Consider the following 27,766-nt stretch of genomic DNA (forward strand, 5'->3'; position numbering starts at 1 on the left):
CCTCCCTGCTCACAGCCCAGGGCTGGAAAGGTGGCCATGCATGAAACTGCTGGGGGGACCAGAAGGGGCTGGCGATGGCAGCTCGCTGCAGGGAGATGTCCGGTGAGCAGCGATGCCGAGATGCCTTCTGGCTTGGCGTGACTGGCAGGTGCCAGCCATCAGCCCACGCGCCAGCATCTGGGCCATGGGAAGGGGAGGGCTCGCGGAATGACGGGAGGTGATTGGGGAGCCGTCCCAAGCGCTTGCTGAGCAGCCTGACACCAACACCCACCCAACGCCTCTGCCAATCCACAGCCCACCTCCCCCCCGCCGGTCCACACCTCAAAGTCCCACGCATGCATCGGCCCGAGCACAGGTGCACTCTCCTGGCCGGACGCACCCAGACGTCCATGTGTGCTCACAATCTCCCAGCGCGCATGCTGCAGGATGGGTGTGTGAGAGAGATGGGCCCAGCTCGTCATTTTAAAAGGCAAAGGAATGAAATCAAAGCGCGGCTGGGCCCAAACAGAATAAAAGTCTCCCTTTGGCTGCACCAGCCGGGAGCTCTCTCAGCTCAGTGGGGAGGCGCTTCGGTTTTCAGAGCAGAAGGCCCCGGGTTCTACACCCAGCTTTCTATGTAGGGTTACAGGTACGCATGTCTCCAGCCCAGGGATCTGGTGCAGAGCTCGCTCAGCTGCCGGCAGAATTTGGCTCAGTCATTTAAGAAAATAACCTCATTTAAATTATTATTTTGATTTTGAAAACTCAGATTGGAACTTACAAAACCCCAGCCCCGCCTTTGATTTTCCAGCCATCTCCCCCCCCCCCCAACTCCACCCTCTTATCCAATCATTGAAATGCATTTGCACCACAACAGTTGGGGCCGATCTGGGGGATCAGTCTGACACTTTGGATGGCTGCACACTTGTCACACATGAGGATTCGGGACCCGGGCGTTGCCTGGTGCTGCAACTGCCCGGGGGCTTGATTGGCCGCGTCGAAAGCTGGAGCTGGCAATCAGGGTGCGATAAACAGCAGCTTGTCAAGCTGACGGGAGGTGGATTATTGTGACAATTGCGTTTCTATTCTATTATTTCAGCAGCCCCTAGACCTTGCAGCGGAGAGCAGGGTGCTGGCTGTGGTACCATCACAGAGGGTCGGTGCATTGTGAACCCAGGTCTATAGGACCCGGGGTTTCCAAGCCATCCTTGAGCGTCCACACTGCCTTGTATACCTGGGCTTACAATGGCTGGAGCTGGGTCTTATGGCCATGCTAGCGTGTCCACACTGCACTGCACAGACCTTCTGACTCAGGTCTGCAGCTTGAGCTGCGTCCACACTGCAAAATACCAGGGCTTAGACCCCAGTGCCAGTGGGTCAGAGCCAAAGAAAAGGCAGCCGGTGTGTTTGTTTGTTTTTTTAACAAGGGCAAAAACAATGTCTTTTTCTCGGGGATGGTGGAGCTGTTTTGGCTGAAATTTCCCACCCAGGTTCCGCCTGAGGCAGACCCCCAGCGTGGAACGTTTCAGCCCAAACGGTGTAAGTATGGCAAAGTCAGAAGCAACCGAAACCAGAGTCTTTAACGGAAAGTGGCAAGTGACCTTAATACCCATCAGGTGGGTGGAGTAACTCCGCTGATTTCAATAGGGGTTACTCCAGAGTCACCCCTGTGTCATGGAGATCACACATGCAATTGCATCCACACCAAATGGTGCCACCTCCTGGCAGTCCCATGCTCCTGTCCCCACCCATCTGTGCACATGGTGCACACGTTCCTCCTATTCTTAGAAGCTAGGGCAGGAGGCTCAGTGGCTCCATGCCCCAGGGACGTGCAGAGGCCGTGATGCAAAAGCCTGTCCAAGGCCTAGACTTGGGTGTCATGATGGCTGGGGTGGGGGGGAGGTTTAGTGCTGCAGCCATGGCCTCGTGCCAGTCACTTATTCCTGGACAGATAGAGGAAGAGCTGGAGCTTGGGGGCTGGACTGCAGGGAAGGAGAAGGGGCTCAAAGCCAGGTTCCTGCTAGCTCCAGACTGCACTGAACATGGCCCAGCTGGAGATTTCAGTCACTGCTCCAGCCAGAGATGGTGCAAAGCCAGGTGGGTGGAGAGGAGCATATTAACCCCTTCCCTGCTACGCCTCTCCTCCACCAGGTGCTGTGCAGCCCACATGGGGCATGAGGAAGAGGTCTGTCTGCCAGCTGGGGCCAGGGCACTAGAGGCAAATCGGAAGCCCGGACTTGGGGGGACGTTCCAGTCCTTATGTGAACTTCCTGGACTGTCCCGTAGGTCTGACCAGTTCCCCTTCTAGGGGCCAGACTTACAGTGTGTAGATCCTGCATGTTACACACAACCACACTCCTATACAAAGACACAGACACACCTGCACCCTCACACAACCCCACAGACAGGCACACAGAGTCACGTACACACAGACAATCACAAGGAGTCCGACCCAGAGGTTTGCATCCATACACAGCCACCTGTGGGGTGTGCCCAGCAGCAGACATGCATAAAAGGGAGACAACACCAACTTCCCCCTCCCCATTGGCTCTCATCAAGTGCAGCAGAACGAATTCCCGTTCCTGCTCGGCAGCAATTATTCCCAGAGCCACCTTCAGAAGGATTTTAAAACAAGCCACTAAAGATACCAACACAGCCTGCACATTCTCCCCAACGGGCTCTTCAAACTATTGCTCAGTGTGACTCACAGGATTCCCCCCGCCCCCAGCCTTTCTCGAGAAAGACTCAAGAGCAAAGTCTGAAAAACCCCAATTCTTTTTTTGTGGAAAATCCTGAAAAAATTCCTTTAAAAAACCAATTTCCCCCCTCTCTCCCCCCAAAAAAACCCAACAACAAACAAACAAACAAACAAACCCTACTTTTAAAAGCACATTTTCAGTTTTGGGCAACCAAACATTTAACTTTGGGGGTTTTTTTTAGTTTTCCGTTTCCGGTTCTTCATAAGGGGGGAAAAACAGAACATTTACAGCAACCCTACAAAGTGCTGACAGGTTTCAGAATAGCAGCCGTGTTAGTCTGTATTCGCAAAAAGAAAAGGAGGACTTGTGGCACCTTAGAGACTAACAAGTTTATTTGAGCATAAGCTTTCGTGAGCTACAGCTCACTTCATCCGATGAAGTACAGCTCACGAAAGCTTATGCTCAAATAAATTTGTTAGTCTCTAAGGTGCCACAAGTCCTCCTTTTCTTCTTCCTACAAAATGCTGTGAAAATATTCATTCTGGTCTGGCAGCGGGTGGGCTTAGTGCCGCCTGTGGCTAATTAGCTGCATCCCAGGGGGTGGGTCTGAGGCTGCAGAGGAGTTGAGAGACTCCCAGGCCTTAGCTAAAAGGCCAACCAGCAGCGTAGTTGAGAGAGACCGAGACAGCGAGGAGTCCTGTGTATGCCACCCTCCAGGCCCTGCTCGAGACCCACGCTGGGAGCAGCTCGGCAATTGACGAAAGCCCTAAAGAAGGGGAAAGGCCCTCGTTAATCTGTCTGATTTACGCTGGGCTGGTTTGGTTCTTGAGGAATAAACCCATCGCTGAAGAAAGGGACCAAACTTCCTCAGCTCTTGGGAGCTTTCTTCCCTGCCCGGGCTGGTGAGATGGCCCCGGTGTCCAAGGAACCATTTTCCCTGGGCAAACATTTTGATGAAAAAGTTTCCACCAGCGAAAGGCAGCGGGGCTCTGTGGCCCCTCGCTGGGATCGCAGTACAGCGTGTTTTACCAATTCCAAGCCAGCGGGGGCGAGCAAGAGCCATTCCCGCCCGATGGCTGGCTGGAGGCCTACGTGACACAAGTTGGTGCTACCCCCTTTGGGAACCGGGTGTTCCCACCATCCAAAGCAGCAGCACAACTGGAGTTAACAGGAGCTCCTGGTGGCCACTCCCAGCGGAGACCTGGCCGGTGACTGGGCTCCAGGGACTGAAATACTGAGCTGGTCCCTCCCAGTCAGTGCTGGACAGGCTGGCGGAGGGTGGGTATCAGCCACGCTTGTCCTGGGGCTTCTCCTGCCCGTGAGGGAACCAGAGCACATCCTTCTCCCGGGCTGCCAATCCAGCATCCTTCACCAGTGCAACAGCTGCCTGTATAGCCAGTAGCCACAGACAGTGATCAATCAATGTGGAAAGCCGCGATCTCCGTCTCCGGGCCGGTAAGCACTGGGGGTGATGGATCTCAGGGGCTGCTAATGCAGACAGGTCCATTCAGACATGGATCGTGTCATCAGCACTCCTGCAGGTGGACGGTACTGCCTGTGGCAGGTAGCCCTTTAAATAGCACAGACATAAGAGCCACACTGTGGCTGCTCAGCTGCTAACTTTCTAGCCCTCCTCGCCTGCAGGGGGCACCCTCCCTCACTACATGCCTCCCAAAGGTGACCCAAGCATGTGCTGCCCCTAGTGGGAAGGATGAATTACTGCATGCTAAAAGAATTTCCTTGCCCTGCCGGTTCTTACATATTGTAACAATACCGTGGTTGCCTTTGACCCGGTGCACGCAAGAATCAGAGATGCAGTCTCCTTTGTTTCAGAGTAGCAGCCGTGTTAGTCTGTATTCGCAAAAAGAAAAGGAGTACTTGTGGCACCTTAGAGACTAACAAATTTATTAGAGCATAAGCTTTCGTGAGCTACAGCTCACTTCATCGGATGCATTAGGTGGAAAAAAAACCACCTAGTCTCCTTTGTACAGATAAACTGCAGGCAAAAATGTCCTACAGCCCTGCGGGATTTCAGGTGGGCAGGTCACCCCTTAGACGAGCATATGGGTTTTTCTTTTCTATGTTAAAAGAAATAAATCATTGTAGTTCATTTCATCCCAAAGACTCTATCTTCACAACCAGGAGAGAGAGGCTGTCAGATTCCAGAACAAAGGAGATGCCCATTGCTAGAGGACTGCTGACTACATTTCTCTCTATGCAATTAATGAGGAAATTGCTCCTGGAAACCCCTTGGGGACCAGGGTGTAAATCTGGAACAGGATTTTGACCTAGCACAGACATTCACTCTTGCTCCGGGGATGAGGGTTTGGCCACATGAACATGGTCACATGCGCTCCTCCAAACCAGTTTAGATGAGCCAGGCTTTAAAGTGGACAAAACTGTGACAGGCAGGGCACAGATTGAAAATAGCTCATGATCCTGTATTGATGGAGTGGTTCATCCTGGAAGAGCCCGGAGCGCCGCTGTGGAATTCTGCACACTGCACTCTGAGCCTGAGCGGTCACTCCGGTTTGAGCCCAAACCCCTGTTCTGTCCACACACAAATCAGTCTGACTCAGGTCAGCAAGCACTCTGGATCCTGGTCCTAGGATCCTGCTGCACGGGTGGGTCAGAGTCTACGGTTCTGTGACCCGCCGAGAGCTGAGGCCAGCCTACAGGACTTGGATCTGGCTCTCCGACAGCCTGGCGTTTGGGGATTGTAACACGCTGTTAGGGGACAGCAGGAGCTGCAGGCCCCAGTGTTACCTCTCTGCCTCAGCACGAGGGAGCTTTGCTGGAGAGATGACTGTGGGTCAGCTCCCTGCCACGCCAGCCTGTCTTTCTCCTCAGCAAACTGGTCCAGACTGCGGCGCTGGCAGACCAGGCCATGCTAGAGTGTATTCAGGTTGATTCAGTTGAGTGTTAGTATCGATCAAAGTACCGGCGAGCTGTATAACGGTATATGGGGGGTGTGAACTTCATGAAAATGAATGGGATGTTATTTGTGCTGTTTTCACATCTCTGTTCCTGTTAGAATGCAATACCGAACATTTACGTTGCGTGTACCCTGTAACTAAACAACCCTTCCAAGACATCTTGGGAAATGCTAATGACAGACTTAAGGACTTTAACAGCAAATGCTGATTTCAAAGCAAGGGGCCATTATGTGTGATGTTGGAGGTCAAAAGATTAAGTGCCTTCCTCACTCCCCGTCATTGAAGGAAAAGCCCAGTGGGTAGAGAGACTGTCAGCTTGCCTCCTCTCAGAAGAAGATATAAGAATGGATTCAAAGAGCTTTCCTCTCTGGACTGTCTGGACTCTTACAAGGAAAGGTACCAGATGCAAAGCAGAGAACCCCAGAGACCATCCAGGTACCCTGAAAAGACTTTGGGGAACTGGCAGTTTATTACATCACTGCCACCATTTGGAATTACAAGCGGTGGCTCACTTGTGAATATGTTTTCCCTGCTTTAACCTCTCAATAATTCTCAATCTTTTTTCTTAGCTAATAAATCTTTAGTTAGTTTACTATAGGTTTATTTTCCTGCTAGTGTTGTCTTTGGTGTAAGATCTGGAGTACTGATTGATCTGGGGTAAGTGATTGGTCTCTTGAGACAGGGAGAAATTTGAGGTGGTGTGATTTTTGATGTATCACAAAGTCCAGTTTGTCTGGATGGCCAGATAGACTGGAGAGTATAAGGGGACTGGCTGTGACTCCATGGTAAGCCTGGTAGAGTGACCCAGGAGTTCCCATTTGTTACTGGCTTGGTGAAATCTAATTACAGAACACAGGGCCGCTTAGGGGTGTCTACCCCGTGTTCTGACAGTCTGCCCTGAGGTCTGCACTCCCGGTTGCGAGCCGCTCCAGACAGCGTGACAGAGATGTTACCTGCCTTAACCTCGCCTAGCAGAGACATTCAGGGAGCTCCAGCCTGAGCTGCTCAGAGCTGTCTCTCTGCAATGCACAGCCTCTGTCATTCTGCGTTCGCAGATGATCTTACATTTGTTGCTCCTTTAGGAATCATGGCACTGCCACTGATTAATTTAACTGCTGTTTGACAAGCACTCTTCTTTCCCAGCAGGAGTGGGGTTATAGTAAAAGTGAAACACGTTTATTAAACTGGCTTATGCGATGCCAAGTATAAGGAGTGACGACAGGAAAGGTTACAAGCAAAGAAAAGTAAAGCTGGCTTCTAAGAGTAAAACCCCAATGTAATCGGCTCAAGTTCTTGGTCAAGATGGTTTCCCAGCTTCCAGTGCCTTCTCCTGCGTGACTGGCTTTTCCAGCCAGGATCCATCCTTCCTGCCTCAAAATGCTGCTTTATTTGTCTTCCCGCAGGAGAGGGATAATGCAAATGTCTTTTTGCCCCCTTATGTGACCCCAATGTCTCTATATCAAGAGCCAGGAAAAAGAAAAGGAGTACTTGTGGCACCCTAGAGACTAACAAATTTATTTGAGCATAAGCTTTCGTGAGCTACAGCTCACTTCATCGGATGCATCCGATGAAGTGAGCTGTAGCTCACGAAAGCTTATGCTCAAATAAATTTGTTAGTCTCTAAGGTGCCACAAGTACTCCTTTTCTTTTTGCGAATACAGACTAACACGGCTGCTACTCTGAAAAGAGCCAGAAAGGTTTCCTGCTGTTGTTTGCTTCCTGGAGACTTCCTATGCCCCCTGCCGATCCGTATGTAAATGGAGTTTCCAGTGTTTTGATTTCACCCTGCTTAATTTACACTGAAGACCTGGGGACAGATCTGCCTGCCCTCCTGTCTCCCTTTGGTTGGTCACAGACTTAAAAGCATAATATCAATGTAGGGTTCATACAGCCATTTCACAGTGAGACAGATCACCAGCATGTCACCTGCTTCCAGAAAAGCCCTCACTTTATCCACTGTAACAGTACAAGAATATTGGATACAATCAGTTGATTCAAGTGCTCGTTGGTTGGGGTTCAAGCCCCCTTCTTTTTCCACTGTTGAAATTCAAATCTGGGTTTGTGGATGAATTCCAGCCCCAAGCAGGGCAAGGTTCAGCCGTGGTGATGCATTTGGCCCTGTCTCTAGTGCTCGTGTCTGAGACTAAACTTGTTAGCCCAATTCCAGCCAGAGAAGCAATTGCCATTGGCCTACGTGGAGTGCCACCCATGCGCCCCGCTCAGCCCTGGTTCCCAGCGGGTCAGGTGCTAGCTCTGAGCACTCTGGCACTGCCAGGGGTGCCAAGTCAGAGTGCCTGTCTCCCAGGCCAGGGCAGGCTGTCTCCATCCCATCCCTGGTGGCTAGGGGAGCCTGCGCCTGATTCTCCAGCAGCTCTCCTTGGAGCGCCATCTGTGCCCGGGTTGGCTCAGAGCTGTGCCTTCTGCTCTTGTGCTTCCAGAGATGCCGTCCTCAAGCAGAAGCAGGTGGGATGCAATGGGCTGCCCCAGTCGGAGCTCCAGGGCAAACTGATGGGCAGTCTGGCGGCACCTTTACCTCCTGATAAGCAAGGTAGGAAGAGGCTAGGGTGGGACAACGTGGGGGTGGGAGGTGAGGGGGGAGCAGGAGTCCTAATGTCTCATCCTCTGCATTTCTGATGGACTAGTGCTCAGTTACTGCAGTGATACGTGCAGGTCACAGAGAGATCGATCAACAGCTCTGCGTGGGGTACGAGGGAGAGACAGACCACAAAGCACATGGGATAGGTCGATGGATGGAGAGGGGGGAACATGGAGTAGATGGGGGGATGGATGGAGAGAGGTGTACATGGGGTGGATCCGGGGATGGATGGTTGGAGAGAGGGGAACATGGGATGGATGAGGGGGGCTACATGGGATGGAGGGAGGGAGGGAAGGAGGAATAGAAAGGGGGGTACATGGGTTGGATGAATAGGTGGAGGGGGGTACATGGGATGGATGAATGGATGGAGAAATGGAGAGCAGGGTACATGGGATGGATGGATAGATAATGGGGTGTATGGGTTGGATGAATGGTGAGCAGGGTATATGGGATGGATGGATGAATGGATGGAGAGGGTGGTACATGGGGTGAACAGATAGATGGAAAGGAGCGTACATGAGGTGGGTTAATGGATGGATGGATGGAGTGGAGGTTAAATGGGATGGATGGATGGATGGATGGATGGATGGATGGATGGATGGATGGATGGATGGATAGGAGCGTACATGAGGTGGATGGATGGATAGCTACCCATCTGTGGTATCTCACCAGACATCACAAAGTCTGCAAATGCCAGCATGTGTCCCCATCCTGCTTCCCCTATTATCGCCTTAGTTTTGCGTCTCCTCCACACTGGGCTGACTTTGCTGTCTTGTTTGCAGTGTTGATAAACCCACTGGTGGACAAGAACTCGGGGGAGGTGGTCGCTGTCATCCTGGTAAGTGAATGGGAGCTAGTGTGAAGGGGAGAAAGCTGGAAGGGGGCAGGTCAGAGGAACTGGGCGGCTAAGACATAACCTGGGTCCAGCCTTTGTATACAGAGGTGTCTACGCTGAAGGATTGCACAGCCCTTCGAGACGGGTCCCACAACCCCCCACCGGCCCCCCATACGACATAGGAACCTACACAGTGGAATGCAGCGTCTGCTTAGCTCCACACAGCACCGATATGCTGGCTTCTCTCAGCCCGGCGAGCGTGACCCCACTACATGCTCCTTGAGCTTTAGCTCAGGTGGAAAGGGAGGATGTTTTGCTGCCCTGGGCTCTGGGCCCATCCCTGCAGGGGACTGACAGGCATGTGTCCCTGTGGCCGTCACCTGCAGAAAGGGCTTGTATCTGATCGGTTCATGGGATGTGCCCACCGCGGGGCCCTGGGGGTGCCAGGGCGAGGGCAGCCTCCATACCTGGGTGCCCAGGATTGCCCCCCTGCCACAGCTGTGTCCTTCACATGGGTGCCACCAGCTGAGAGGCGGATCTCACAAGTCTGGCCATACAAAGCGTTGGTTCCTGAGGGGTACATGGGGTGGATGGCTGCCACCGCCTTCCCACCCATCTCTGGGCTGCCCGGAGCAGCCTTCATGGCTGCCGCTGCTCCCCGTTAACTTTAGCAATGACCAGCCCGGGGCGGCCCGGGGGAAGCCCAGGCCTCGTGGACACGGGAACAGAAGCTCGCTGGCTCCCTCTATAGGTGAAGCCGGAGAACTGAGGGCACCTTGCTGCCAGGCCCTCAGCGGCATGTGCTGCTCCCTGGCTCCCCCTGCAGGCGAAGGGGTGGAATTGAGGAGGGGGCCGGTCATTTTTCTTCTGGGAAATGGAACCCCGGGGCCACACCAGTGCCTGGCCGTGGCCAGACCGATCAGCCCCCTGCTGGGTTAGGAACAGTCCGCGTGAATGCGCTGCCCCTTGCTGAGATGAATCAAGGTAAAGCTAAGCTCATCGGCTATCGCTGGACCCCCGTCCTCAGCAGGGAGCACTCAGCATGGGCCCCTACCTGCTCCACTCCTCACGGGGCCACAAAGCCACGTACTGGCTAATACGCGTGTCTCCGCTGCCCCCCGGGGGTGCACTGGGCACTGCATCAGGCCCTAAACTGCAGCTGGAGATGGTAGGTGAGTGTATTTGGAAGAGAGCACCGGGGTTCGATTCCTGCTTATGTCTGTGGAGTCCCGCCTGGCCGCAGGGCTGTTCTGGATCGGAAGCCGCTCCGTTCGCGGTGAACTGCTCCCGTGCAGTCGGGTTTGCACGCACAGTGTAGCGCAGGGAGCTGCGGGCTGGCAGGCTGGTAGAGGGAGCGCTGCAACCGGCTGCTCCTGGGGGGGTAGCAATTAGTCTTGTGCCAGGCAGGCTGTGGCGATGGGCCTGGCGGGGGCCGGGAGCCTGGCAGGAGTGAGCTCTTCTGAATGCTTGCATTGAAGTGGATTCCTCCCAGTCAGAGGTGCGCGGGAAGGGAGCAGCGAGATGAAATGCAAGGTTAACAAAGAGCCCTGTCTGCCTCTCGGGACATACCTCCTGGCCTGGCCCTGAAAAGGCTCTGATGCCATCGGGGAGCACGGCTTCTGCTAATCAGCCCAAGGAGCAGGGAGAGAGGAGGGTTTAAGTGGATTAAGGAGTGAGACGAGCAGCAAGAGATTTTCTCCAGTGCTTATTAAAAAGGAATTAAGATGATTAACAAGCACTGACCTTTCACAAACTCATGAGTTGGCCCCGTCGCTAGGGAGCACTCCCAGCCCTGGCAGGAGAGCCCCACTGCTGTTCACGTACACGTGTGTTCACTACGTGCTGCGGGCTCTTACAGATGTGACATGTTCACACTCTCTGCTGTGCGGTACCTCCGGGCATGCAGCTCATGCATGAGGCAGGCACGCTTCCCGCGATGGTAGGCTCCAGCGGGTTTTTCACAGGCCGGAAGCAAACACGTGGACCTACATATGTGATGTACACGTATGCCCTTTCCCACACATGACCCAGGCTGTTCAGTTCAGGGGGACTTTGCTGGCATGACACGCGAGACAAGCATCGCCAGAGTGTCAAAAAGAGACAAATGGCTGACACAGGCTGGAGAGGGACTACCTGGGGGCTGATCCCAGTTAGCAGAGTCCATTCCTGAGATGATGGTCGGGCACAGGCTAGTTTTAAGACAGAGTTCTTTAGATTTCAGACCAGCATTATATGACAGGGCTGCCTGCAGTAGCAGGGAACCTGGGAGGTCCTGGGCCACCCTATGCCCATTGCACAAAGCCATCTCTGCATGGCACACTTGCACCCTTTTGCATACGTAAATCCCTTCCCCTCTGTCCATCTTCAGCCCCCTTCTCCCTCCTTCCTGTCCCCACCTCCCAAGTGGCAGAGTTCAGATTTAGCCCCAAAGAGGCCGCAGGTGCAGCTCCACAGGACTCTGTCCAATTTCGGCTCCCAGGGGCAGGTCCTGGGTCATGTCCCTGGTCTGTCCAGCTCCATTCACGCACGGGCACTATGGAAATACAGTCACTGCACTCAGCGGCCTGCCCTGGGCTAAAAGAGCTGAGCCAATTTCACTCAGCTGATCTAGCATAAAACCCTAATGGAGACGCACTTAAAAGGCTGTCCAAGGGCTTGACGCTGGTGCCCAGCCCTGTAAAACACCAACAGCAACAGGGACACAGACGCCAATGAGTCTTCAGCTCTTCTTCCACCTCGGAGTCAGAGCTTGGCCTGGGATATTTGCTCAGTTGCTTTCCCCCACTGTGTCCAGCACCCTTCCGGAGACTCCAGGGGAGGGAAGCTCCGTGGGAAGATCTGCCAATCCGACGACTCTCACGCTGCATCTCCTCTCAAACAGCTCATGCTCCAATTGACTAATGCCAGTTCCCAGTGGCAGCAAGCCCCCCTGAGAGCAGGTGATTCCGTTAGTTAATGACTGATTTAGGAGAGCAAACAGCCCATTCACTCGCTGGTGATGCCTGATTTCTCGGAGCTGAGCAGGGAAGTGGAGCCCTCGCTGCTTCCCATGGAAAGCGCCTGGCACCAGTTCAGCTCCTTGGAACAACAAAGTGTAAGGAGCCTCTCTGTGCCGTTCTTGGATGCCATTTTGGCCCAACTTGTCAATGTTGTCAGCCTCCAAGCAGTTGCTAAGAGCAAAGCGCTAATTAATTAGAGACCGTAACGAGCTAGGAGCGACACACACACACCAATCTGAAAGAGCGAGACAGGGGATTGGAATCGAGAAGCAAAGAAAATACCCACAGCCTCTCTGTGTGTGTAACCCCATCTGTCTGCCACGCACATGCCTATGTGCTGTCACACACACATGTGCATGGCAGACAGATGGTGGTACACAGACAGACACACACGGGTACATGTTCTAACGCACACGTGCTGTAACACACAGGAGTACATGTTCTAATGCACACGTGCTATAACACACAGGGGTACATGTTATAACGCACACGTGCAATAACACACATGTTCTAATACGCACGTGCTCCAACACACGAGTGCGAGTTCTACACACACAACTTGGCCCACAGATGGGTTCCAGCTGCAAAGGTAGCACTGAACCCCAAAACCCTCTGGGGACTTGAGAGCTGAGGACTGCGGCTGGCTGCCCCTGGCACCCTGCAGTGCAAGCAGGAGTGGAAGCTTTCTCCTCTCTGTCTCTCTGTCAGTGCACCTGGCATCTCTTTTCAGGTGTGCCAGTGATTGTCATTTCCCGGGTACCTAGTGTGAGTGATGTGCAGCGAAGTGGGGCAGCTGGTGGGTGGCTGAGAGCTGCTACTGTGAATTGGAGGAAGAGAGCTAATGAACCCGAGCGGTTCTTCCCGGGAGCCAGGGAATACGTGATCACAAGAGACACATGGTGCAAAACTGGTGACGCACACACTGCACTCTTGTGATCTCGCCACACACACAAACACACCCACACATCCATGCTCTGCCACCCGTCATGTATTGGGGTGAAATTACATCTTTGCCCGGCCAGCATGATGTGCTGCAGCAGCCGGCACGGGGAGCTCTGAGCCGGTTGGCAAACCCCCCTTCTAGGTCAGAGCAGGATCCTGGCCCCGAGGTGCCGGAGCCAAGCAGCGCCTCGCTGACTGACGCCCGGCTGGGCTCTCCATTTGTTTTTCTGGCCTTGGGGGCAAGTGAATCTGGGTTGCTTTGGAAAGATTTTTGCTGATCAATTAGCCCCCAAGTGCTGCCTTTCTCCAGCGCCATTTCCCCACAGATCCCAAGTGCTCTCCAAACACTGGTGAGTTAGCAGCAAGCAGGCGTTGTGAGACACAGCATCTAGGCCCATCCTGGTGCCTTTGCGTAATGCGGGTGCCTCCAGAAGCCCACCTGTGCCCAAAGGTGGAGTCCATTAAATAACACCAGGGTCCTACCACACCACTACCCGCAGCCTTTCCCACAGGGCAGGGGTGCGAATTGACCTCACTACAAGAGCTCTCACCCAAGGGGACCCGCTCTTCTGTAATGGGCAGCCACACGGAGACTGGCTTAAGCTCTGCTGCATGGCGAGGGGGCTGCTCTCAATAGGTCGCAGCCAGCTCTTTCACGACCCAGTCGCTGCTACAGCGAGGCCAGGCACGTACTTCCTGTCCCCTGCTCTGCCCCAAGGGCAGACTTAACCCTTTTGCCTCCACTGGCCAGTAATGCAAACTACAGGAGGGAAACTGAGGCACACATAGGCATCATAAAAATATTACAGAAGTTAACACTTCATCTGCAGACTTCAACTGCTGATCCAGAGCCCATTGGGGTCACAGGAAAGCGACCCCTTCGGGTCAAGCCCCAGGGCTGCTTTTGCCCAACGAAGTGTTGCTCTCTTGTTGTGCAGCTGCTCTGCTGGCTGTCACCCCCTAGGGATTGGAAATCGGAGCTGGAAATGGCAGGCTGAGTGGTTCAAGCTCACCCCCTGGCTGCGCCATCAGCTGTCCTAATCCAGCACAGTCTGGACAAGCCAGTGTGGACGGAGAGCTAGTCTCAGCCCAGCTGCCTGGCTGGGCGAAGTGCCACTTCCGGCCGTGGTTGATGAAGCCTGAGCCCATCTGCACTGCTGCTGGCGTTGCTGGACGTCTGAAGTCAGCGCAGTGAGACCAGCTATTACAGAACTACGGACCTGGGCCTGCTGCCAGTGGTGCTAGCTTTGCAGCTGCAAACTCCATGGATTTCCTCCTGATTCCCACCTGTGTGAGCGAGAGTCAAACAAGGCCCTGGGGTTGATTGAGACAGCCTGTGTGTCAATAGAGTAGTTGGTTCCCAGAGAAAAACCCTTCTTCAGAGCGACTGCAATGTGGCACTGGGCTGGGAGTCAGGCTTGCTAAATTCAGGACTCCTGGATGCCATTCCCCACTCTGTCACCAACACCCAGAGAGACTGAGGGCAGCCGCTTCCCTGCTCCCTGCCTCAGTTTCCCTAACTGAGAGGGTGAGGATAGAAACACTGACCTACCTCCTGGGCTGGTTGGAAGGCTTAATGCATTGGTGTCCATAAAGGCCTCTGAAACCTGTGTACAGAAGGAGCTGGGAAGGTGCAAGCTAAACTTGTCAATGCTGTTATCAATGCTCATTAACATCCCAGCTTAAAGGACCGGCCTGGAGGTGGCTTTTTAATTTGCTCGGTGTAGTCTGGCTGACAGCAGCCTGGCTGGCTGGACCGTTCCCGGTCTGATGGCCGCTAGCTGTGGGCAAATGCCGTAAGTACAGTTGGTTCGAGCAGCCAACGCTTATCCAGGTGGCTGCAGTGTACTAGCTGGAGGCTAGAGATGGCCCCACGGTTCAGGGGTGTTTGGAAGTGGGCTCACGGCTCTCCGGAGAACAGGGTGATGTCTCCGGTGCTCCCTGCTGTCCCATGGTCCGCCGGCAGCAGGGCCAAGCTAGAGGCACAGGAGGGTTATCTGGACCCCATGGGGTCCCTGCTGGACCTGCAGGACAGGGTTGCTAAGGGTGTGAGAGAGGCCGAGGGCAGCCAGCAGAGCAGGGCTCTGGTAGGAGAGTCGGCTGCGCTCTGGGCGGGATGGTGCTCTGGGAAAGGGCCAGCTGGTCAGGTGGTGTGCACCAGGGCACTCCTGTGACATCAGCCAGGCTGCTCCGCTTTACACCCACTGAGACTCTGGCCCTGGGATTGTCGTGACCTGGGGCAAAGCCCTGGTTCCTTGGAAGTGCCTGGCAAAAGGCGTGTTGATTTCCCCAGGGCTTCATGGGAGGCCCATTGTCTCTGCCCCTGCTCACCCCACAGCCCACCCTGAGTTCCCAGAGCCCCCTCCCCCTGGTCAGGAGGCAGCTGATGGGCGCACCGTGCCTGCCAGCAGGGGGTGCAGCTCTGCACGTCCATTTCTGTGGCTTTCTTGTTGCCTGTTTGTTTGCCCCGTGCAGGTATTCCCTGGCGGCTGCGTGGCACGGGACTGGCAGAGCTAGGTTGCCACAGGCCTCAGCAGATCGGGCGGCGGGAGCAGGACTGGAAAGACGGGGGGCTGCTGGTCAGCCGTGAGAACCATCCCCAGCGCTGGGGGCGGGGAGACTGGGGTTGGCGGGGGTGCCAACCCCAGTCCCAACCTCACTGTCTTGCCTTGCCCCACCAGGTGCACTGTGGGCGGCTGAGCGAGTTGGACGAGCAGAACCTGCGGGCGCTGGAGAAGCATGTGAGTAACGCCGGGGCTCCCTGGCCTGCGTCTCCCCCAGCACCTGGTGGTGCCCCCGCTGGATGGGGCTACAAGCCGTCTCTGTCAGCCAGGGTGCCCAGGAGATCAGTCACACTCCTGCCCAGTGCCCCTGCTGCCAAGCTTCCTGGGGCAGCCTGCCTCAGCGTCAGCCAAAGGGGACTCCTGTATTGGCGCTCAGTCCTTACCCTAGGTACCAGAGGGGAAATGGCCTGGCGGCTTGCCCTGGGGGAGGCTGTAGGGGGTGATGGCAGGTTGGGGGATAAAGAGACTCAGTGACCCTTCCCCCATAGTGTGTGTGTGCACACGTGTGCAGGGAAACTGTGTGTGTGCACGCATCTTTGGGGGATCTGTGTGTGTGTATGTGTGCACACGTGTGCAGGGGATCCGTGTGTGTGTGTGTGCACACGCATCTTCAGGGGATCTCTGTGTGTGTGTGCACATGCACGTGTGCAGGGGATCTCTGTGTGTGTGCTTTTGCAAGGGATCTGTGTGTGCACGTGTGTGCAGGGGATCTCTGTGTGTGCACATCTGCAGGGGATCTGTGTGTGCATGTGCAGGGGATCTGCGTGTGTATGTGCAGGGGATCTCTGTGTGTGTGTGTGTGTGCGTGCATGTGCAGGGAATCTCTGTGTGTGTGTGTGGGCACAGGGGATGTGTGTGTGTGTGTGTGCACATATGCAGAGGATCTGTGTGTGTCTGCATGGGCACAGGGGATCTGTGTGTGTGTGTGCAGAGGATCTGTGTGTGTGTGTGTCTGTGTGCAGGGGATGTGTGTGTGTGTATGTGTGCACATATGCAGAGGATCTGTGTGTGTCTCCATCAGCGCAGGGATGTGTGTGTGCAGAGGCTCTGTGTGTGTCTGTGTGTGGGCGCAGGGGATCTGTGTGTGTGCGTAGGGGATCTCCACATGTGTGTAGGGGAGGTGTGTTCTGGGTGTGCAAGGGATTTCTATGAGCAGGTATGCGAAGGTGGGAGCAGGGATCTGCTGGGGTGGGATCAGTGCATATACACATTCGCTGGTGTCTGTCTGCAGGAGGGGGCCTCTCTTTCCATTTGCTACCCCTGGGTTAGAAGGCCTCCCTTTGCTGTGACCAGAATGAGTGTCATCCGCGGTGGGAATGAGAACTAGCCAAGCCATGGTGGGGTGCCGCTGGGGTTGGCCTGAAAATTTCACCCGCTAGACGGCTTAGCAGAGGACCCAGCTGCGATCTCAGCTCCTTTCTCTGCCTGATATTGGCACTGCCCCCTGCTGGTCACAGCTGCAAAGCCAGGTCCAGAGTGAGCATGATTGGCCCCCCCATTCTGAACCATTTGTCAGTGATGGAGAATCCACCATGACGACTTACCAAGGGGCGCGGTGGACTCTCCATCCTTGGCCATGTTTAAATCAAGACGGGATGATTCTCTAGATCTGCTCTGGGAATTACTGGGGGCGGTTCTCTGGCCTGTGTTAGGCAAGATCACACAGGTCCCTCTGGCTCTGGAATCTAGGAACCCTGGGGGCACCCAGCTCCCTGGCTCAGCCCCCATCTCCGCGGTGAAGGCTTGACTCGGAGTTGGCTCCTGTAGCTCTCCCAGGCGCTAGCGTGGCAGGCGGACGAGGCCTGGCTGCGTCTCACAGAGACCTGTTTCCCAGCCGCGCTGCCAGCCACCCCAACCTGTCGGGGTTCTCCTCACACCAGGGAAGGGACCCAGCTGCCAGGGACATATGAATTGACATGCAAAGGGGAAGCCTGGAGCGCAGGGTTTTCTGAGCCACTGAGTGGACCAGACAGATGGCAGCTGGGGAATGGCCAGGAGCCAGTTACTGCACCCACCCGCTGACGTCACGGTGACAAGACGGGCCTGATCCAAAACGCGCTGACGTCAGTGGGACCTTTGCCACTGATTTCACTGGGCTAATACTGTCCTGCTGCACTGGCCCAGACGGGCTCTGCTGAGTGAGTCTCCAACCCTCCCGGCCTCTGCTGAAACCTCCCTGTAGCTTGGCTCACGGCTGGAAAGCGAGAGGACGCTGCCTCGGGAATAGAAAAGGGGAGTAACTAGAAGCTCCTACGTGGTTTCACCACTTCTGTGCAGAGCGAGGAGCAACGCCTGCCCTGGGATGGATAAGCTGCTAGTTTGTCGAGGGCTTTAGGACCCACGGGACAGAAGATCCTGTGTATATGGAAGATATATTCTTTATAACAGTCCCTTGCCCTTCTCTAGGCCCTCCCAGCACTTCAAAGGCATCGGGTCAGTAAGTTAGTAGAGGCCCCAGCTGCGATCGGGTCAGCTCGTGCTAGGTTCTGCACAGACACAGCGTGAGGGATGGGCCTTGCCCCGTTCAGCTTGCGGCTTAAAACAGACACAGGCACCAAAGAGTGAGAGGAAGGAGATATTAGTGTCCCCGAAAGCACAGAGAGATGAAGGGACGGGGGTTTTAAAGCCTCCCTTCTGCTGACCAGGCTGGTTTTTAATCTTTTCCCCAATTATTTCTGACGAAACCTGAAAACCAAAACAATTTTTGTTTCCCTGCCCCCTTCCCCTCTATTGTCAGTATCAAAAGGGACAAAGGGGAAGGAAGTGGGGGGAGGGACCGGAAAATGGGCTGAGAACAAACAACGGTGAAATTAACGTGGTCACACACGTTCTGGAATAAAGGACAAAGGGCTCTTTTGGGAGCCTGCGGAGCTAAACTGATGGTGAAGTTTTATGAAGAAAGCTTGAGCCCTTTGCAGCCGGCTTGGCTGCGGGCAGTGACTGCCCTCCGGCTGGGTGACACGGGCATGGGCACTGGGAGTGGTATGGGCTGAGCTCGGCCCCTGCGTAGTTCCTAGTGGCCGCGGTGGGTGGCGACACGGCATGTAGGGAGACACTGGGTTTTACCCATCCTTCTTTCTGACGGAGGTTTCCCCATGATCGAGGAGCCGGGGCAGAGCACCAGAGAAAAGCCAGCTCTCGGCAAGACTTCCCCAGAGTGGGACTCTGAACGTCGCACATCACCAGCTGTTTGCCAGCAGTGCCGCAGCTAGCTCTTGGGCTAGTGGGAGAAAAGCAGCCCCGTTCATTCAGGAGCCAAAGCCCCGGCCATTTTCCAGGGAACCAGGATAATAGAAAAATCAATACGGTCTTGTCCGGGCAATTAAGGAGGCTGAGTGAGTGCTGGAGAGACCCGGCAAGATTCAATACCCACCGTGTGCAGCGCACGACTGAATAGAGCTAGCCAGAACGGGGCGTTTGGCTAGATCTGGTTTCAGAGTAGCAGCCGTGTTAGTCTGTATTTGCAAAAAAGAAAAGGAGTACTTGTGGCACCTTAGAGACTAACAAATTTATTTGAGCAGAAGCTTTCGTGAGCTACAGCTCACTTCATCGGATGTGATCTGGTGTGTCTGCACTGCTGCCCTCTGCTGCATCGACAGGGAACTGCTCTGTTACATGTCATCTGACCCCCCCAGCCCCCCGCAATCTTTAATGCACTATCCTGACACGCCCCTCGGCGGCAGGGCAGTGATCCGCTTTGTACAGAGGGGAACTGAGGCACGGGAGGCTAAGTGACTTGCCCGAGGTCCCACAGCGTGTCCATATCAGAGCAAGGAATAGAACCCACATTTCCTCCTCTGTTGGGCAAATCTCTGGGCCCCTGCTCCCCCTCTGCTAGAATGGGAATAATGAGCCTTCCTTTGTCTGTTTAGCTCGTGAGCTCTCCCGGGCAGGGCCTGTGTTGTATCTAGCTAGCTGCTGACAGCGCCCCAGTGTGTGTCTGTCTGCTGTTTTCTGCACCGTCGGCTGGCTGAGAAGAGAAACTCAAAGGGCCGGTGCCTGTTTCTTCACTGGGCTCTTTTTTCCCAGCCGGCAAATTCCTCTGCAGTTCTGAGTACCCAGCTGCACCGTGAGTGTAGCTGTACAGGGCCAGTCAGCCAGGCTGCGACCCGCGTTTCTTACCAACTGATTCTTCTCCCCCAATCTTGCTCAATTCACCAGCCATCTCCAGCTTGTTTCCACACTTATTACCATGATGCGAATTCCACCTCCACCATTCCTCGTGCCTAACCCAGGAGATCCCCTGCACCGCTGGGCACAATGGAGGCCTAACTCCTGCAACTATGTGCCTTCTATAGTAACTTCTTCCTACCCTCCACACTGCCGCATTGCCACAGCGAATCTTCAAGCGTCTCCCTCCTGGTACTGACTTACTGCAAGCTGCGACTCCATACGGTGCGGCTCGCTGAACCCTGGAGGATCATTTTAATCCTCGGCCCAATGTTGTTGCTGAGCATCGCAGGTCCTATTCCCGTGTACTGATGCCTCACAAGGCCACCGACCTCTGTGTAGCCGCCTCACCTGAGTCAAGAGCAACCTGTGAATTTGCCACTTGCTCAGATGAAATGAGCAGGGGTCAGACTGTCAGGGAGACGACCAGTTCCAAGGATCCTGAACGACTCCTCATGATAAAACGCCTTGCCTTGGAAAAAACCAGAGAAACCGCCTGATGGGTAGAAAGCACCATCCACAGTGCTGTCACCGTATGGGGCACCGGCTGTCTCCCAGCCTGTGGAGGTGAATGCAATCCAATACAAGACTGCAACCTGCAAAGCTCCTAAGTCCATAGGTGCCAATTCTATGGGAGTTCTGGGGCTGGAGCACCCATGGAAAAAAAGCAGTGGGTGCTTAGCACCCACCGGCAGCCCTGCTGATCAGCTCCTCCCCCTCCCACCCACCGCTTCCTGCCTGCCGCAGATCAGCTGTTCAGTGGCATGCAGGAGACGCGGGGGGAGGGGAAGGAGTGAGGGTGAAGCACACTCCAGGAAGGGGGCAGAACGGGGCAGAAAGAGGCGGGGGGAGGCAGGAAGAGGTGGGGTAGGGTTGGGGCCTTAGGGGAAATGGGGGAGTGGGGTTGAGCACCCCCGGGGGAAATGAGAAAGCTGGTGATGGTGCCTAAGTCTATCTCCTCGGTGCCTTTACCCTCCCACACACCACATTGCTACCCGTGCTACAGATGTGGTGGCCCTGGTGACAAGGCAGACGTTTAAGTGTGCCCTGCCAAGAAATCAGTGCGCAACCCAAAAAGACCCTTTGCTGAAGTCTGCAAGTCTGCCATCCATATTGTTTTCTGGAGTTCTCACAGATGAGGATGGTGGCAAACTGCATCCCCACAGGGACAAGCGATCACCCGCACCACTGCCAAAGGTGAGTCGAGGGCCAGGAGGCAGGAACCTTAGCAGATCCTGGTTCGCCCGCCTTGCACTATAATTGCCAACCAGTTCTACATTGTGCTACAGTCGAACCTCAGACTTATGGACACCGCAGGAACCGTGTCCCCCACTCCCGGCCAGGGGAGGGGGGGATAAAAACAGCGTGTCCCGCTCCAGGCCAGGGTATGGGGGAGGTGTGAAAGCGGTGCAGACCCCAGCCCTGCTCCTGCTCTGCTGACTCCGGCTGCCTTGAGCTGACAGGCCCAGTGTCTTGCTGTAAGGGGCTGCGGTGGGGGTGGGGCTGGGGGTGGGGTGAGGACAGGCAGCCCAGATGTGCCTCCCTTTAAGATGCAGTACCGGCATAGCACAGTACGCTGCTGCCTCATTGGTTACTTCCAGTTTCACTTGGTATCCACAAAAAGAAAAGGAGTACTTGTGGCACCTTAGAGACTAACCAATTTATTAGAGCATAAGCTTTCGTGAGCTACAGCTCACTTCATCGGATGCATTTGGTGGAAAAAACAGAGGAGAGATTTATATACACACACACAGAGAACATGAAACAATGGGTTTATCATACACACTGTAAGGAGAGTGATCACTTAAGATAAGCCATCACCAGCAGCAGGGGGGGGAAGGAGGAAAACCTTCCATGGTGACAAGCAGGTAGGCTAATTCCAGCAGTTAACAAGAATATCAGAGGAACAGTGGGGGGTGGGGTGGGGGGGAGAAATACCATGGGGAAATAGTTTTACTTTGTGTAATGACTCATCCATTCCCAGTCTCTATTCAAGCCTAAGTTAATTGTATCCAGTTTGCAAATTAATTCCAATTCAGCAGTCTCTCGTTGGAGTCTGTTTTTGAAGCTTTTTTGTTGAAGTATAGCCACTCTTAGGTCTGTGATCGAGTGACCAGAGAGATTGAAGTGTTCTCCAACTGGTTTTTGAATGTTATAATTCTTGACGTCTGATTTGTGTCCATTCATTCTTTTACGTAGAGACTGTCCAGTTTGGCCAATGTACATGGCAGAGGGGCATTGCTGGCACATGATGGCATATATCACATTGGTAGATGCGCAGGTGAACGAGCCTCTGATAGTGTGGCTGATGTGATTAGACCCTATGATGGTATCCCCTGAATAGATATGTGGACAGAGTTGGCAACGGGCTTTGTTGCAAGGATAGGTTCCTGGGTTAGTGGTTCTGTTGTGTGGTGTGTGGTTGCTGGTGAGTATTTGCTTCAGATTGGGGGGCTGTCTGTAAGCAAGGACTGGTCTATCTCCCAAGATCTGAGAGAGTGATGGCTCGTCCTTCAGGATAGGTTGTAGATCCTTGATGATGCGTTGGAGAGGTTTTAGTTGGGGGCTGAAGGTGATGGCTAGTGGCGTTCTGTTGTTTTCTTTGTTGGGCCTGTCCTGTAGTAGGTGACTTCTGGGTACTCTTCTGGCTCTGTCAATCTGTTTCTTCACTTCAGCAGGTGGGTATTGTAGTTGTAGGAATGCATGATAGAGATCTTGTAGGTGTTTGTCTCTGTCTGAGGGGTTGGAGCAAATGCGGTTATATCGTAGCGCTTGGCTGTAGACAATGGATCGAGTGGTATGATCTGGATGAAAGCTGGAGGCATGTAGGTAGGAATAGCGGTCAGTAGGTTTCCGATATAGGGTGGTGTTTATGTGACCATCGCTTATTAGCACCGTAGTGTCCAGGAAGTGGATCTCTTGTGTGGACTGGTCCAGGCTGAGGTTGATGGTGGGATGGAAATTGTTGAAATCATGGTGGAATTCCTCAAGAGCTTCTTTTCCATGGGTCCAGATGATGAAGATGTCATCAATGTAGCGCAAGTAGAGTAGGGGCATTAGGGGACGAGAGCTGAGGAAGCGTTGTTCTAAGTCAGCCATAAAAATGTTGGCATACTGTGGGGCCATGTGGGTACCCATCGCAGTGCCGCTGATTTGAAGGTATACATTGTCACCAAATGTGAAATAGTTATGGGTCAGGACAAAGTCACAAAGTTCTGCCACCAGGTTAGCCGTGACAGTATCGGGGATACTGTTCCTGACGGCTTGTAGTCCATCTTTGTGTGGAATGTTGGTGTAGAGGCTTCTACATCCATAGTGGCTAGGATGGTGTTTTTAGGAAGATCACCAATGGACTGTAGTTTCCTCAGGAAATCGGTGGTGTCTCGAAGATAGCTGGGAGTGCTGGTAACGAAGGGCCTGAGGAGGGAATCTACATAGCCAGACAATCCTGCTGTCAGGGTGCCAATGCCTGAGATGATGGGGCGTCCAGGATTTCCAGGTTTATGGATCTTGGGTAGCAGATAGAATACCCCAGGTCGGGGCTCCAGGGGTGTGTCTGTGCGGATTTGTTCTTGTGCTTTTTCAGGGAGTTTCTTGAGCAAATGCTGTAGTTTCTTTTGGTAACTCTCAGTGGGATCAGAGGGTAATGGCTTGTAGAAAGTGGTGTTGGAGAGCTGCCTAGTAGCCTCTTGTTCATACTCCGACCTATTCATGATGACGACAGCACCTCCTTTGCCAGCCTTTTTGATTATGATGTCAGAGTTGTTTCTGAGGCTGTGGATGGCACTGTGTTCTGCATGGCTGAGGTTATGGGGTAAGCGATGCTGCTTTTCCACAATTTCAGCTCGTGCACGTCGGCGGAAGCAGTCTATGTAGAAATCCAGGCTGCTGTTTCGACCTTCAGGAGGAGTCCACCCAGAATCCTTCTTTTTGTAGTGTTGGCAGGAAGGTCTCTGTGGGTTAATATGTTGGTCAGAGGTGTGTTGGAAATATTCCTTGAGTCTGAGACTTCGAAAATAGGATTCTAGGTCACCACAGAACTGTATCATGTTCGTGGGGGTGGAGGGGCAAAAGGAGAGGCCCCGAGATAGGACAGATTCTTCCGCTGGGCTAAGAGTATAGTTGGATAGATTAACAATATTGCTGGGTGGGTTACGGGAACCATTGTTGTGGCCCCTTGTGGCATATAGTAGTTTAGATAGCTTAGTGTCCTTTTTCTTTTGTAGAGAATCAAAGTGTGTTTTGTAAATGGCTTGTCTAGTTTTTGTAAAGTCCAGCCACGAGGAAGTTTGTGTGGAAGGTTGGTTCTTTATGAGAGTATCCAGTTTTGAGAGCTCATTCTTAATCTTTCCCTGTTTGCTGTAGAGGATGTTAATCAGGTGGTTCCGCAGTTTCCTTGAGAGTGTGTGGCACAAGCTGTCAGCATAGTCTGTGTGGTATGTAGATTGTAATGGATTTTTTACCTTCAGTCATAGAATCATAGAATCATAGAATATCAGGGTTGGAAGGGACCCCAGAAGGTCATCTAGTCCAACCCCCTGCTCAAAGCAGGACCAAGTCCCAGTTAAATCATCCCAGCCAGGGCTTTGTCAAGCCTGACCTTAAAAACCTCTAAGGAAGGAGATTCTACCACCTCCCTAGGTAACGCATTCCAGTGTTTCACCACCCTCTTAGTGAAAAAGTTTTTCCTAATATCCAATCTAAACCTCCCCCATTGCAACTTGAGACCATTACTCCTCGTTCTGTCATCTGCTACCATTGAGAACAGTCTAGAGCCATCCTCTTTGAAACCCCCTTTCAGGTAGTTGAAAGCAGCTATCAAATCCCCCCTCATTCTTCTCTTCTGCAGAATAAACAATCCCAGCTCCCTCAGCCTCTCCTCATAAGTCATGTGCTCTAGACCCCTAATCATTTTTGTTGCCCTTCGTTGTACTCTTTCCAATTTATCCACATCCTTCCTGTAGTGTGGGGCCCAAAACTGGACACAGTACTCCAGATGAGGCCTCACCAGTGTCGAATAGAGGGGAACGATCACGTCCCTCGATCTGCTCGCTATGCCCCTACTTATACAACCCAAAATGCCATTGGCCTTCTTGGCAACAAGGGCACACTGCTGACTCATATCCAGCTTCTCGTCCACTGTCACCCCTAGGTCCTTTTCCGCAGAACTGCTGCCGAGCCATTCGGTCCCTAGTCTGTAGCGGTGCATTGGATTCTTCCATCCTAAGTGCAGGACCCTGCATTTATCCTTATTGAACATCATTAGATTTCTTTTGGCCCAATCCTCCAATTTGTCTAGGTCCTTCTGTATCCTATCCCAGTCCTTTCGGTATGATGTCCATCTGTTTGCATTTGGAGAAGAAGATGATGTCTGTCTGTATCTGTGCGAGTTTTTTCATGAAGTTGACAGATTTCCACTCTATACGGCTAAATTCAGTGCCTTGCATAATGACAGGTTTCAGAGTAGCAGCCGTGTTAGTCTGTATTCGCAAAAAGAAAAGGAGTACTTGTGGCACCTTAGAGACTAACAAATTTATTAGAGCATAAGCTTTCGTGAGCTACAGCTCACTTCATCGGAGGCATTTGGTGGAAAAAACAGAGGAGAGATTTATATACACACACACAGAGAACATGAAACAATGGGTTTATCATACACACTGTAAGGAGAGTGATCACTTAAGATAAGCCATCACCCACAGCGGGGGGGGAAAGGAGGAAAACCTTCCATGGTGACAAGCAGGTAGGCTAATTCCAGCAGTTAACAAGAATATCAGAGGAACAGTGGGGGGTGGGGTGGGGGGGAGAAATACCATGGGGAAATAGTTTTACTTTGTGTAATGACTCATCCATTCCCAGTCTCTATTCAAGCCTAAGTTAATTGTATCCAGTTTGCAAATTAATTCCAATTCAGCAGTCTCTCATTGGAGTCTGTTTTTGAAGCTTTTTTGTTGAAGTATAGCCACTCTTAGGTCTGTGATCGAGTGACCAGAGAGATTGAAGTGTTCTGCAACTGGTTTTTGAATGTTATAATTCTTGACGTCTGATTTGTGTCCATTCATTCTTTTACGTAGAGACTGTCCAGTTTGGCCAATGTACATGGCAGAGGGGCATTGCTGGCACATGATGGCATATATCACATTGGTAGATGCGCAGGTGAACGAGCCTCTGATAGTGTGGCTGATGTGATTAGGCCCTATGATGGTATCCCCTGAATAGATATGTGGACAGAGTTGGCAACGGGCAGAGCCAGAAGAGTACCCAGAAGTCACCTACTACAGGACAGGCCCAAAAAAGAAAACAACAGAACGCCACTAGCCATCACCTTCAGCCCCCAACTAAAACCTCTCCAACGCATCATCAAGGATCTACAACCTATCCTGAAGGACGAGCCATCACTCTCTCAGATCTTGGGAGATAGACCAGTCCTTGCTTACAGACAGCCCCCCAATCTGAAGCAAATACTCACCAGCAACCACACACCACACAACAGAACCACTAACCCAGGAACCTATCCTTGCAACAAAGCCCGTTGCCAACTCTGTCCACATATCTATTCAGGGGATACCATCATAGGGTCTAATCACATCAGCCACACTATCAGAGGCTCGTTCACCTGCGCATCTACCAATGTGATATATGCCATCATGTGCCAGCAATGCCCCTCTGCCATGTACATTGGCCAAACTGGACAGTCTCTACGTAAAAGAATGAATGGACACAAATCAGACGTCAAGAATTATAACATTCAAAAACCAGTTGGAGAACACTTCAATCTCTCTGGTCACTCGATCACAGACCTAAGAGTGGCTATACTTCAACAAAAAAGCTTCAAAAACAGACTCCAACGAGAGACTGCTGAATTGGAATTAATTTGCAAACTGGATACAATTAACTTAGGCTTGAATAGAGACTGGGAATGGATGAGTCATTACACAAAGTAAAACTATTTCCCCATGGTATTTCTCCCCCCCACCCCACCCCCCACTGTTCCTCTGATATTCTTGTTAACTGCTGGAATTAGCCTACCTGCTTGTCACCATGGAAGGTTTTCCTCCTTCCCCCCCCCTGCTGTTGGTGATGGCTTATCTTAAGTGATCACTCTCCTTACAGTGTGTATGATAAACCCATTGTTTCATGTTCTCTGTGTGTGTGTATATAAATCTCTCCTCTGTTTTTTCCACCAAATGCATCCGATGAAGTGAGCTGTAGCTCACGAAAGCTTATGCTCTAATAAATTTGTTAGTCTCTAAGGTGCCACAAGTACTCCTTTTCTTTTTGCGAATACAGACTAACACGGCTGCTACTCTGAAACCTGTCACTTGGTATCCAGTTGACCAGTCAGTCCCATAACTCTGGTGTTCATATCTTTGAAGTTCTGCTGTATTTGCCAGCTCCCAACCTCAGTTTGCAGCTTCCCGACATCTATCCTGGAGGATATGGTGGATCTCCCCTCCCCATCAATGCTAGTTTACAGCTGCCCTCACGTGCAAAGGCTGTAATGTCCAAGGGAAAAGCTAAGAAGTCCAAAAGGGAGTTTCTATTTTAGGAGGGAATCATCAAAAGGATCTTCAGAGGATACGAGATCCCAGTAGCACAGGATCTGTCCTGCAAACTGAGGATAGGCCACTACCAGGAATCGTCTCTGACTTTCCAGTGGTTTTCACCGATACCACGGGTGTTGCAAAATAGTTCCAAGCACGAGATCCAACCAAAAAACAGGTCTCAGAGTAGCAGCCGTGTTAGTCTGTATTCGCAAAAAGAAAAGGAGTACTTGTGGCAACTTAGAGACTAACAAATTTATTTGAGCATAAGCTTTCGTGAGCTACAGCTCACTTCATCGGATGCATTTGGTGGAAAATACAGTGGGGAGATTTATATACACACACAGAGAACATGAAACAGTAGGTTTTATCATACACACTGTAAGGAGAGTGATCACTTAAGATGAGCCATCACCAACAGCAGGGTGGGGAAAGGAGGAAAACCTTTCATGGTGACAAGCAAGGTAGGCTATTTCCAGCAGTTAACAAGAACATCTGAGGAACA

General features: G+C 52.7%; 1 protein-coding gene across 3 annotated transcripts in view; it reads left to right on the forward strand.

The window, feature by feature from the left end:
* PDE2A (phosphodiesterase 2A) overlaps nt 1-27,766 on the forward strand; it is a 393,111-nt gene that overhangs the window by 291,373 nt on the left and 73,972 nt on the right. For all 3 annotated transcript variants that reach the window (XM_038378055.2, XM_038378059.2, XM_043504002.1), the window contains 3 exons: nt 8,053-8,162; nt 8,993-9,048; nt 15,668-15,727. In XM_038378055.2, the coding sequence (XP_038233983.1) occupies nt 8,053-8,162; nt 8,993-9,048; nt 15,668-15,727 (226 nt within the window). The remainder of the gene's footprint in view (nt 1-8,052; nt 8,163-8,992; nt 9,049-15,667; nt 15,728-27,766) is intronic.

The sequence above is a fragment of the Dermochelys coriacea genome, chromosome 1 (assembly GCF_009764565.3).
Source record: "Dermochelys coriacea isolate rDerCor1 chromosome 1, rDerCor1.pri.v4, whole genome shotgun sequence".
NCBI classification, from domain to species: Eukaryota; Metazoa; Chordata; order Testudines; family Dermochelyidae; genus Dermochelys; species Dermochelys coriacea.